Raw genomic sequence first — 13,670 nt, forward strand, 5'->3', positions numbered from 1 at the left:
GCCCCCAAAATCAAGCGAACACATTAGTTAAAGGTGCTGGGAATTCACCCTGGAAGGAAAGTTGAGGCCTTTGTACATCAGTACAAAGTTTATTCCTCGCTCGTGTGTCTGCTTGCAGCCTACATGCCTGCCAGAGGCTTCAGCATTGCACCGACATGCCTTCCCTCCTCGTCCCTCTTCCAAGAGCAACACTTGGAAAACATTTCCAGGCAATGACTCTAGCATGACCCCTCCATGCTCATAATTTTCTGTAGGAATACCTAGTGCAGAGCCTTCCTACCCTGATCCAAACAGAATTAGCAATACCCATTTTGTATCTTCCCAGTGACAAAGACAACTTCTGCTTAGCTCCTGAGAGCACATGAGACAGCAAAGCAGAGCCCATATTGACTATCACGGAGCGGTGATTCAGTCCAGCCAGTACCTGATGACAGGCTCACACCATTTAAAGCTTTCGTGTCACCAAAATAAGCTCTGTTGCACCACAGCTGTTAGCAACACCTTAGCACTTATCTGGGCAAGATATCGGATAAGAGCAAAGATACTGTAGGCTCCATATAATTATAGCTAAGTTCTGCATTTAAAGAATCATGTTTAGACACTGTAAAACTTCACTGTACTGTGCTGGTCAAGTCTGCCCTGCCACCCTAAGCCAGAAGCTGTTTTATCCTCTTGAATTACTACTGCAACCAGATAAACTCTTTGAGGAAATTACCCAGTTTCGATGTGAAACTTATCAAGGGGACCGAGAACGCCTCACAGTCCCCTGGTGAACCGTTTCTGGGAACTCTGTTAAAAATATGAATGTATCTTCAACATTCTCCTAGCTTGAAAATCTCATCTCTCTTTGGAGAAACGCARCTCTTAGCTAAGACGGAGCCTCAGGCATGTTCCTGCATGGAGCTGGTCCCAGCCCTTATGTGGGAAAGAACTGCTGAGCTGGAAGAATCGTGGCCAAATTCCCTCATCTGATTGCACAGCCCAATTTGGCCTGTCCCAACCCCATCTAGTCGAGGTGSTAAATTCCCTGAGGCAGGAAATGTGCAACAACGATCTGTTTGTAGGTGGGTTTTGCCTGTGGGTTCTCCTGCGATGCACGGACTTTCATTACACCCAGGTGAGAGCTGATGTGTTCTAGCTCAGCCACTCTTACATATTTTTCGAGAGGAAGCAGTCCCAAAAGATTTTTTTATTAATAGGCAGCTAAAGCCCAAGGTGGGAGGAGAACGCCCTCATATCCTACTACTCCAAAACTATTTCAGGAGCCATCTRCTGCCAGTGCTTAAATGAGTTCCTGCATTAAGGATGCCAGTGGAAGAAACAAAGCCATAATTTAGAGCTGTGTCCCTCGGGTGATGGATAAATGGAGTCATGGGGGATCACAGAGGGCTTCTGCATATGAGCCTGGAGCAGCCCCATTGATTTGGAGGAGATGGATGCTCTCGGACTGGGGAAAAAAATACAGGCTGGGTAGAATGCAGTGATTTATAAAATAAATGCCTGATCAGCCTGCTGGCTGGAGAGTGAAGGCTGCTCAGCTCTAAGCTGCTTTCAAGGCACCCGGTGGATTCCTACTGCAATGAAGGCGTGAAACGTGGCTGGTCCTCTTCCAACTCCTGAGCTGAGGAGGTGGCTTTTCTGCAGTATTTGGAAATGAGGGCAGGAAACATGAAATAGAAATGTGTTCTTTTATCCACGAGTTTCTTTCAGAACACACACTAATGACAAGGAACCACAGAGCCAGCTCGGGAAGGTCATCTTGGAAGAAAACTCTTGAGCCTGGCTTCGCCACTGACTGGAGAATTTTCTTATTACAGACCCTGAGCCTGGGCTGCAAAAGAGATGAGCAAGTAGATGCAGTTCTTCTTTTTCTTTCCTTCCTTCCCCCAAATAATTTAGAACATTTCAGTCTTTGTAACAGCTCCCCCCACAGCCAGTTTATGGCTTCCAACTTCTCTGACTCCTCAGCATTGCTACACGGACTGAGCAGCTCACTGTTTTGCCCGTAGCTCAACTCCCATTGTCAGGGGAAGTTCATCACATGCCTCTCTGCAAACAGTCAGCAAACCCAGAGGGTTGCCTCATCTCAACGTCTCTGAATGGCAAGAAGCATCCGTGAACTTCTGAAAGACAGATTTCTGTGTTCCCTAGAAAAGCCAAGTCTTTCCCTATGGAGGGACCTAGGTTTTGAAGGCCTCATTCTGCGTGATTCTGAAGCCTAAAGTTACCTTCAGCTGCTCTGCAAGGAGCAAAGCCTCCTACCCTGGGAGTCAACTCCACTGGCAGCACCCTTGCAGCAATGCTGGTCTCGTGGGCAATGGGTATAGGGTACTGAGGCAGCTTTTCTACTTGCCATGGGACTGTGCCACCGAAAGGTCTGTCCTGAAGGATTTGTGAACACTTTGGCCATCAAATTCTTGGGGAGAGGGTATTCCTGGATAAACTGCACAAGGCAGATGCAGAGCAGGACGCTCAGATATCCTTGTAGTGAAAAGACGAACACCTATCCCATATAATTACATGCTCTACCTAGGCAATGGGAAAGACAATCTTGCCTTGTCTTTTTAGGGAATCAGAGGCCAGGCACAAACTAGTAACCCCTTACTGCACCCCCTTCCTGGGGAAGCTGCCTTTTGCTCACTGGGAAACCCAGATCCATAGAGATGAACCTCCCAGAAACGGCTCAGGTCTGCCCTCTGCGACACTGGGAGCCAGATGACGAGCTCGCGTGACTTTGCTTTGCCAACGGGTGCAGAGTCACSGGGTGAGGCTGACAGCGGGCATGTGTGGCCCTGCAAGCAGGGAAGGAGTGCTCGGCAGTTCCTCCTGTGGYAAACTTGGCCGCTCTGAATCACTGCAGTTTACAAGCTGTTTCTTGCAYTGGTCACAGGGAAGCACATCAAAGGGCGTCTCCTACCCACACAGAGCCATGCCACCACATATGGGTATGTCAAGAGAGGGTGCTGTTGCCAGCATCGACTCAAAGAAAACACGGTCGACAGTCTACAGCCCTGAGCCCACCAGAGCACAACCAGCCCCTGCAAGAGAATGATGTGAATAGATAGAAAATACAGAGGCTATAACATGGCCAGTTTGCCTTGCTCCAATCCCTTGCCCCTTTAGCACAGGCTGATCCTCACCCTCAACCCTGACCATGCCCCTAGCCCTTCATTTTGGCACATCTTCAGCCTGGTTCCTGGCCACGTAGCATGCCCAGGGTTAGCCAGGCAGGGTTAGCGTGAGCTGGGATGCCCTGAGAGCCCAGGCAAATTCCTGCCGAGCCACCACGTTTTGGGGAGGAAACGAGACCGAACAAGCCTGCACTTYTGCGATGCCCTCAGGATCTCCTGGTTGGAGCCATCTCCTTGGCGTGGGGCTCAGAGCCATGAGGGTGGTGAAAGACTGTGGTTTGCAAAAGCTGAGGGGGAGGAGTTTTAGGCTTGGGACGATGGGTAAAAATGCATATGGAGGAAAGGTATGATGAAATACAGAACAAACCAAAAAGAAAGAGCAAAACAGACATCTGTGACCTTGCAGCTCTTCTAAAATAGGGGTATGTAGAGATATCCTAGCAGCCAGTCTGTTTAAACCTATTTACCAAACAAAAAATAAGGGGAAAAGTGTCATTAACTTCGTACCAACAGTGAGTAACTCTACTACAGTACAAAGTGCCTGCGTTGAATGTCATACTGGCAATCTCTCTGCTTGTTGGTGCTGGAGAACAACAACGTGCTTGGAGCTGTGCATGACATGTAATAAATATCTGCAACCTCAAACTAACCATGCATTTATATGTAGTGTTTACACCCATAAATAGCTACGAAGCACAAATGAACAATTTGAAACTAACCTCTCCCTAATCACTGCATGGCAGAAACCACACATTTGGGAAGCAGTGATCAAACTTTTGACAGCTCTTCATGTGTGAAGTATCCACCAACTAACTCCATAAAATACTTGGGCAGTGAGCAGGGCTGGAGCCAGACAAATTAGGAGGGAGGCAGGCAAAAAAGTTAGAAAGTGTTAACTGAATGCAGTGTTGCTCCAGGAATACTAATTTCTGGACAATTCCCCTTGTCTCATTTGCACTCCAAAACCAAGTGGATGCCAAAATGAGTGGCTGAAGCCTGGTCTGGACAGAGGACTTACGTAGGGCACAGTACCCTCCAAATACTGGCTTGCCTCACTGTTGACCTGGGGGCTATTTATAGACATACCAGTGGCCAAAATAAGTGCTGTCRGCATCCCAAAGGCATCCTTGTGATTCACTGAGCACGTATTTCTCAAGTTGAGAGCGCTCTGCAGCCCATCAGTTCTGAACAAGGCCTGACCGTGGCAGCAGCGTGGGACAAAACCCTCTTTGCCAAAGTGATTTCTAAAACTCTTCCTGAGCTCAAATGCTCAAAGTTGGCAAGTTAAATACACACTTGAGAACACAGCGTAGCAGAAGGGTRTTTGTCCAAAGGGAACAGAGAGCTTGTTTGAATAAATGGGAACAGGAGAACTTGCACTCCTAACAATGTGCATCATCCCATTGCAGAGAAGGCAGGATTTAACTGCTATTTATCAATGAAGAGTTGATTGCAGAACTGCAATAAAAACTGTCCTGTTTTTTTGCAGGAATACACCACGCCCCATGCTRGCCCACATAAGAAGGGATATTCCTTGCACAATTTTACGGCCTGCTAATTGCATTAGCCTCAAAGCTCTCTGGGCCCACATGCAGAGCTCTTCTACTCCAAAAGAGATGCCAAAAAGCAGTCCGCAAGGCCCTGTCCTTTCTGTCCCTGCTTCTTCTACTGATTATCCAGACAGAGGAACGAATTTTTCACGTCTGTCAGGCTGAGCACTAGTTCTGATGCATCGCTTTGCTATTTCAAAGACAATTTCTTGAAGATGCTGTTACCTCCTTRAACACTAAGTGGAAGGTATGTCTCAATCAGCTGGGCTTCAAGGAGAAATCCAGGTCCTTCGTGAGTCCTGAAAGAGACCTGCTCTTCTAGATGTAGGACTGCAGGTGTGAGAATTATCCAGGTAACACATACAACCCTGATTGCCGTGCAGGAGGAAAGGTGGGGCATTYTGGAGACCCACAGCATGCAAAGCATCACCCTTCAGGATAGGGACTTCTTCTGGGAATGGCTGCTGCTCATGCCTTGCGAACTGCATGCAATGCCGAGGCTTGGAAATTGCTCTGGCACTTGGCTATTCTCTTGAAAATGGCATTAACAAGATGCAGGAGCCTCGCTTGAGTCTGTGTTTGCTGGGAATTTTGGCATTCAGATGAAAATACCCTCTCCTGTTTGCAAGTGACTCCTGTGAGGGGTTGAATACCACTCTCTTGAATAAACTGAGTAAGCTGAGCTGTGGCAGCCATGCTGGAAAGTCTGTTTTCCAACCTGGATCATTCTTGTGGTGTTTGTTTGAAATCTCTCCATTATTTCTACAACCTCACTGAAACACTGGCTCTAGACCCATACGAACTATTCACGGCTGGCCACAATCCAACTGAGTCTCCAGCTCCCCTCAGTAAATCTGGTCTGCAGACATTTTACTAGCTGCTTTCCAACACCGAGCTCATTTCCCTTATTCTGCTTGGTATTTCTCTGGCAAGACAAACATTCTGCAAAAGAAAAGCAAACAGCCCCCCGTCAGGCACCCCTTGCATTCCTCCAGGTCAGCTCCTGCCTCTAACCACAGTGCCCTCCGCACGGCAAAGGAGAGACACTTCAAAATCCACTTTCCTACCCATGCCACTTGTATCAGCAAGGGGTTTTCTTCAGCTTGCAGAAACRCAAAACAAAAACAGTGCCTTGGAGAGGCAAGTGGAAAGCCAAAAGCGTAACAGAAATCACAGCAACCTTCTTTCTGCTTCAATTCCCGACCTCTCACTGTCTTCTTAACCAGACAGAATAACAGCTTCTCTGATCTATCAAATACGTGGCTTTCTTTGAGGGCAGTATTTCAAGAGCCATCCAGGTGCCCTGTGGCAGGGAGACAACTGGAGATGCAAGCCCTCTGCAAGACTCAAAAGCCTTCCCAAGACTGCTCCCAGCACCTGCTCTTCCACCGAGCTGCATGGTGGGGCAAGGACTGTTGCACRTTACCTACTGGACTGCATAGCTAGAACAACCCTCTGAAGCAGGAACAAACCACACAGCTTCCTGTGCATGCAATTTGCAAAGCTGTCTAACGATGTAATTAAAAAAAGCTAATTAAGAAGCCAGCTCTGGGTCTTGACATCCAGACTGGGCCTCCATCCACAGCAGATCAAGGTGGCAAGGAGCAAGCCCAGAGATCCAGCAAGCTCCAAAAAACGAAGGCAGATGATTCACCTTGTCCCACACAAGCAATGACAGCTCAGCCCCAGGGAAAGAGGTAAAGCTCAGGGTGAGGAATGGCAGGGGACAGGACGGACAGACATATAGGACGGATAAACAAATATGGATGGGCACAACCTGCCTTCCCTTCTTGCACTCTCACACCCGCCCAGGAGAGCACAGACATCAAACAGCAAATAGTTAAAGGAGAGGCCATGCTCCTGTGCCAGGAACACAGTCTCTATCTCCTAAAAAAGTGGTCTGAATTTCAAAGCAGGGATTTACTCTGTTACTCTGTGCMGAAATAGGAGGAGGCATGTCCCACTGAAGAACAGCTTGCTTAGAAACTACCTTTGCTTCACAGCTAATTCAGGTCTTGCTTTCTGGCTAACAAATCAGGAGCTAACCTGTTTTCTTGCATCTTAAGAATGGTCACAGATTCCCAGGGAACTCCCTTACCTTCCCACTTCAAGCCTAATTAGCCTCTATTTACCACTTATAAAAATACCCATATAACACAGTGAAATGTTGGCTCCGCAGGATATTTTGGGGGGTTGCGCACATGATCTGACTCAACATTTCTCACAGCAAGCTTCCAATCCAGGCCTGGTCTCAGCCCTCAACTTCCCATCCTGGATTCAGCACACTTTGCTCATGTCTTGAAGTTTTCCTGTTTTTTATAGAGCAGTTCAGCAGGCCCAGTGCATTGAAGGCACTACCACCGGCACTGGAGCAGCGTGGAGAAAAACACAGCATCTTYGTGACATGTAGAGACAGGAGCCTGAAACAGGTGAAGCTGAAACGCAGAGCAAAGATGCATCATGGCTAGAAATACAGGGGCCCAGAGCTTTGAAACATTTGCCCAGCTAAATGCAATCCAGSCCTGAAAAGTTTGCCATCTTCAAGCACACGTACGTTTGTCAGGTCCTATAGCCCAAAGGCTTTTCCCAGGCTTCCCTTCGTCGAAGTTCATTATTTCTGAGCAGTAAACCTTGCAGCAGTCTAGGCCAGTGCATGGATCAGCCGAGGACAGCATTTTTTCTTGCAGCAGTGACACCAGCTTAAACGTACCAGGGAGCAGCCTGTTCCCGTCATTGCAAACAGAGCTCACAGAGCAGAGACTCGGTGCAGAGCTGGCTGGCAAGGCTGGAGGGGAATCGCCTGCGACCGGTGCAGTTTATCAGACGCAGATGGCAGAAGCTTTGGGATGGCACGTGACTGCTAGGGAACAGGATCCCTGTGTTACTGATGGCTAACGGAAAGGTCACATGCTCAGCGCAACAGAAAAACAAATTTCATAGGAGGCAAAAAACCAAGTCCAGTCGGTAAACAATAAAACAAGCAAGTGCAAGGGGCTTGTACCCTCCAAGTCTCTGTAATGGTGCTGCTCTCCTAGATAGTTGTTTCTTACTCACCCTCCAGGCCTTTATTACTTTGAATCTCCTCCTGTAGATCAAGTCCACTGGCCTGCAGTTATTTTAGTTGCTCCTCTTAGGCCAAGATATCATAAGTGAGGAAAGCTGAAATCACTCAATAGCCACGTCGTTGCTTCTGAAACTTGTGAAACCAGAAGCAGAGAGCCTCAGAGGCATTGCTTGTAGCTCCTTATACAAAACCTGCTGTTACAGTTGCAATTTGGTCTCTTAAAGCAGCTTCTCCCCCAACAAAAGGCTTTGTGTTAGTGGTACGAGAACAAATGAAAATTTTTCCCCAAAAAACTGTCATTGTTTTGTCCATCAGCYGATTCAGAGTTGATTTTCAGAAACAGAAACCTCCCCTAGTTATAAAGAGACAACATCAGTTTAGGTACCAGCAGAATCCAATCCCCTTTCCCGATTGCAGGTGATGAACCCAGTAATATCACCAGGCCTGTGTCAGGATGAGGCAGTAAGAATTTCAAAAAGAGATAAAACATGCAAGTAACCTAAGAAATAAACTGCTGTACTCTTAGCAAACAGCCTTGTTTGCTCATTACACACTGGCAAAGCGCTTAGAAGACCACCAAAATATGAAGATGGTTGGCACTGCAGGTGTTCGCAGACTTCCCTAAGGCATCTAAGCCTTCCCTGTGCGCCTGTGGCCAACTTGCAAGCTCTGTAAGACCGTTACTAGTTTTAGCAAAGGGCTTCTGGCTTCCAAGTGCTGGATCRCAGCTCGCCTGGCTGTAAAGGTTGAAAACACAGCAGGTCCTGCACTCTCCTTGGTTACACATCAGACAACATTGCTGGTGTCAAAGGAATCCTCGGCACAAAGCAGAGGGGAATCATTCTGCTGTCAGGCTCTCACCTGGCAGAGAGTGTATCTAGCCCCATTTTTGTGCTCTGGTGGCTGGTAAACCTGATACACGGTGAAACAGCAAGCCAGAATGGTAAACGGGAGCAACGTGCACGTACAGATGTCGATTCCTGCTGCATGCTCCTCGCTGCAACAGAGGATGTGGCCTGGAGCAAATACGAGCAAGAGGAAATACCCTGACGGAGATAAAACCCCTGCGGTGTCACAGCCAGCGAGGTACGCTTCAGTGGGAAGCAGAAGGCAAGCCGCTATTTTGCGGTGGCTCCTTTTTCCAGAACTTCTGCCCCCGTGTCTGGCAGCTGGGCTAAATAAATTGATCCATGCTGAGCAAGATTCCCTCTGTGACCTGAGAACTCTGAGGATGCCCATCTTCCAGCCCTGCCTGGGATTAGGGGGAACAGAGGCATCTCCAGATCTACCCTCCCTTGCTCTGCAGCAGAACTGGAGATGCTGCAAGGCACAGCTCAGGGAGCTGGGGGTGGGGAAGGGGGCTGCAAAGGCGTTTCACTTGTACAGAGCTGAAAATTCAATCTGGAGACAGGCAGAAAAGGCACAGCATTAATTCACTGGCGCTGCTGCTCAGGGAGAAGTGGAAACTTCCCCAAAGTCATGCATAAACCGAGTGGAGCCAGGGCTTCTGGCAAGAGCTCCTGCAACATTGGCAAAATCACTCCACCTGATTTACATGCTGCTCTAGAGTTCATGAGAATGCGTCCTTGAAAGTCAGCATGAAAGCCCGAAAAACAGAGAATAGTCCCCAAAATCATGGATTTGGGTTTCTATGATTCTAATTTTAGCTCCCAGAATTGGCAATAATGAGAACCATTTAAGGAYGTGCCATTCTGGCCATCTAATTCCAGTCAAGACAGTGATAAATCTCTCCTTAACCTGCTGTGATGTCCAGAAAAGCCCAGAAATCCATCAAGATAACCAACAATCCGCTGTCACTCACTCACAGCAATACCTGCTAAAAGTAAGCAAGCACTTGAGTGAACAAGAATCTGTGCCTCCCACTAGGAGAAGATGTACAGAAAGGAGGTGAATGCACACAGAGCCAAAATTTGTCTGCCTTCTAGCCTTCCACCTCAGTCAAGCCCTTGTTCATTGAAATTGATGAGCATCAATTTGCACAGTAATTTGTGCCCTCTTAGCAGAAAGCAGGGTGTAGGTACTGSCTAAGGAGCCCCGAGTGGGAGAGGGGGAAAGAAACAGTCACAAGAGAGAAGCAATCGTCCCACTGTTCATGTAATCAGAGCAAAATGCATCATTCTCTGTGAACTAATGCACATCTCCCAGGAAGGATGGGGAGGACAAGCTATAGATGGGAAATCAACACTTTACTCACAATTTCCTTGGATGTGTGTTTGAAACGGGGAACAGTCTCACATTCGTCAAGCACAGGAAGGAGTGAAGGGAAGAGAGGCATGAACAGTGTTTTCACTCCTGTTACAGCAAGTGGGAACCCAACCTGCCAGCACCAAAAGCCCTCAACCTCTCCCAAACTCACCAAGAGCTTTTTGGCACATCTCCAGCTAGAGCAGACAATCTGTAGATCTCTAAATCACATGTTCTGCCTCTCTGTAGTCAAGAATCTGATCCCACACCTCCACAGTCAACAGCAGAACTCCCACTGATCTCCAAGATCCTGGTGAAGTACTCGGTCAGGCCAGGCCTTTCACTTGGCACAGAGAAACCCACAGTAGAATGGACTTTCCTGGGTAGGCAGTCCCATCTCATAATTGCAGGCACCAAACTCTTCAGTTACTTCCACAATTTAATGGTCTCTAGCTATAAAACAGTTACTTTTGTACCTCCTGTTTGTTCTAGATGCATGACAAACTTGTTCCACATCACTAAGATCCAACACACCTCTGATTAAAAATCCAACCTCTATAATGATTTGTAGAAGGAATTTTAAAATATTTCTTTTGTCTCTCACTACCTGTGTTTCTGTTTTTTGAATTACCCTTAGGTTTGTCATTACCTTCTCTAAGCAGGTTTGCATCACTACTTTTTCTAGCTGATGCTCCATCCCTGTTAAATTTCTCTCCAGGAAGAAAATAAGAAAGAAACAGTCCTATATACTGAAGCTTGAGAGATTTACTTGTTTGTTTGGCAACTGAAATGGTTCTTCCACTGCTGATTTGTGCAGATTTTACTCCCTGTTTTTGCCCTGAAAAAGTTCTCTGGTTTTCCTTCCGACCTGTCACTCCTGAAATTCAGAAGTCCCCTGGAGAAACTGAAGTTGGAGCCTAATAAAGTCACAGCTGGGCCTCCTTATTATGGGCTGAAATGCTGTTAAGTTGCCAGAAAAAACTACAGCAGGCCTCTGCAGCACAGCTCACTTAAAGTTTAGGATCATTGCTTTACCCCACCTGAGGCAGTGGGAAGCTGAGAAATGTTGGGATGGTTTTTCCTGGGCTATTCAGTGAAAACGATACATCTTTCTGCCGCTACTCAAAGCTAGATCCTGTAATTTGGTACCTCAGCTTTTGGCAGCGGTTCACGTTTGTCCCAATTCTATCCGGTCTCTGCACCACACTCTTCAGGTGGGGTTTAGTCCCAGTTGTCTTCTAAAATTATGTTGGACTCATGGCCTGCAGACCACTGAAGGTCCATGACCTTGTTCCCAATGGTCTGAAGCGGAGAAAAGAAAACTTATCATCACCTAGCTAAGAGTGTTACAGAGAGGTGTGCACATCACTGCAAATGGCAAACTCTCCTCTATAAATCAAGACTTCAACAACAACAAAAGTATGAAGTAAGCAGCCTCCGCAGCTAGAAGGCTTTTGAAATTAAGAGATGAGATACTTGCAAAAACCTCCATGCCTCATGACACAATTCCAGCAATCCGGAGTCATTACTCAAGACAGACCCAGAGGTAGAAAGTGGAGGAAGAACAAGGCCAGGATTTCTCAGTGCTACATGAGGGTGTGGAAAGGCATACCCACTCCCCTAACCTACAAGCTCACTCTTCCCACTAACCCAGAGAAAACAAACTTCAGGGACTTGAGGGCTGAAATCAGATAGGAAACCACTGGGAAAAAAAAAAAAAAAGTAACTCCATAGCTGAAGGGGAGCAACGTCCCAGAGGCAAGAGAACTCTGTCCTGGGGTAAAAAGTAGGGGTGTGTCAGTGTTGGGCTTTCACTATGTGGCTGAATTTGTTTTCGCTGGGATGGTGCAAACTGGTCTGTCAGCCAGAAGCCTCATGTAGGTTCCTGCATTTCCCTGATCTCTGTAACTCTGAACCGAATAGGAAAGCAAAAGGCCTAGCAGGGCAGGACTGAGAAATCCAAAAGGTCTCTCTTCGCTGCTGATGCAAGACAAGAGTTAGCAGGGATGAATGTAGGTCAAAATAGAGGTGTGCTGGTAGAGCTGTAGATGATGAATCTCACTCAAGTATGATAATAATTAAAACCACCACCATGCTGATTTTATAGCATTTCCAAAGAAGGATCCCCAAGGATTTTCTGAAGGCAGATAAATTATGTCCAAAGAATCCTGACAGGGAAGTAATACATCCTACTACTTATGGGGAAATGGAGGCAAGCTAGTTCACCGCTATAGGGCATCATAACAGAGCTTGGAGAAGGCTGAACATCTAGTGATTTTCAGGTAGACAGAAGATCATCCTTAATTTCTAGAAGATGGAGAGATGCGACACCAGAGGACAAGCTCAGCCATGGAAGAGAAGACAAAGGATGGGAAAGGTCTGCACATGCCCTCTGCTTCCCAGAGGTGTGGTGAGGCCATCCCTTGCTTAATAGTCCCAGGAATCGACTCATGATACTCTTCTTACAGCAAGTATTCACGGATGGATCTGTGTCAGGACACACTGTAAATCATAGGAGAACTCCTACTCCACAAAGCAGCGGAAACCCCAGCAACTGGAGAAATGTCAGTGAGTCTAGAAAGTCGCCTTTTCCTCAAGACTTGTGATGAGAACACAAAGAAAACCATTTTGCCTCCTCAAACAAGGCTTATGTTGGCTAGTCTTTCTCAAGCACAGCAACGGCTCACTTGTGGACCAGGCAAGGCCACAAGCAAAGCCCTCACTGTACAGTGAGGTGGTTAGGGCCACATTGATAGAGATGCGAGGAGCTCCAGCTCCAGGCACTGTGACTCCTGCAAGGCTTAATCCTCTCCTATGTGGTTGTGACCCCTGCCTGGGGCAGGAGGCTTCACAGCAGACAGAAACTCATGTCCTTGGCAGAGTGGGGTCCCCAGCCCCACTCTCCCAGCAGAGGTGACAAGGTGTCCTTAGCCCCATGTCACTGGCAGAAGGAGTCCGAGGAGGCTTTCAACCTTATACCCTCAGCACAGGGGGTCCCTAGAGCTGTCCCCAAACCAACACCCCCTGCAAAGGAGACCCTAAAGGTGTCCCTTTGCTCCACGCCCCAGGCAGAGGTGGTGGTGGGGTGTCCCTGGGGTGTCCTTGACCCCATGCTCCCAGCACAGAGAGTCCCCCAAGTGTCCCCAACCTCAACATCTGTTACAAGGGGGTCCCGAGGGCCATGCTCCAGCCCCACAACCCTAGCAGAGGCAGTGGTGGGTTTCCCTAGGGGGTGTTCCCAGGCACAGTAGGTTTCTCCTGCTCCACTGCCCTGGAGAGGGTCCCTAGGGATGTCTTCTACCCCACAGCTATGGCACAGCAATCCCTACGGCTATCCCCTGGCCCCACTGCCCTCACAAACGAAGTCCCTAGGGGTGGCCTTAGGGATGTCTCCTGCCCCATAGCCCTGGCAGGGGGTCCCAGAGATGTCCTCTGCCCCACAGCCTAGGCAAGGAGGGTCCCAGAGGGGTCACTAGGGATCTCCCGTGCCCCACAGCCCTGGCCCGGGGAGGGGAGGGGGGGATCCAGGGAGTCCGTAGGGATGTCCCCGCCCCACGGCCCCCGGGGACGTCCCTACCGTGGAGGGGGCAGCCCCAAACCGGCCCCGCGCCGCCGGGCCCCCTCGCCCACCTTCTTGACGGAGAGGGAGATGTTCTCCAGGATGCGGTCCTTCACCTCGGCCGGCTCCATGGCGCCGCCGCCCGCCGCCGCCGCCGCCCG

The 13,670-nt window shown here is 48.4% G+C and overlaps 1 protein-coding gene across 3 annotated transcripts in view; it reads right to left on the reverse strand.

Moving 5' to 3' along the window:
* PLEKHM2 (pleckstrin homology and RUN domain containing M2) overlaps positions 1-13,662 on the reverse strand; it is a 30,638-nt gene extending 16,976 nt beyond the window's left edge. For all 3 annotated transcript variants that reach the window (XM_085316681.1, XM_085316682.1, XM_085316679.1), the window contains exon 1: positions 13,581-13,662. In XM_085316681.1, coding sequence (XP_085172807.1) covers positions 13,581-13,640 — 60 coding nt within the window. In that variant the 5' untranslated portion in view covers positions 13,641-13,662. The remainder of the gene's footprint in view (positions 1-13,580) is intronic.
* Positions 13,663-13,670: the final 8 nt, after the last annotated feature.

The sequence above is a fragment of the Rhea americana genome, unplaced genomic scaffold (assembly GCF_003343005.1).
Source record: "Rhea americana isolate MKP2758 unplaced genomic scaffold, rheAme1 scaffold_478, whole genome shotgun sequence".
NCBI lineage: Eukaryota > Metazoa > Chordata > Aves > Rheiformes > Rheidae > Rhea > Rhea americana.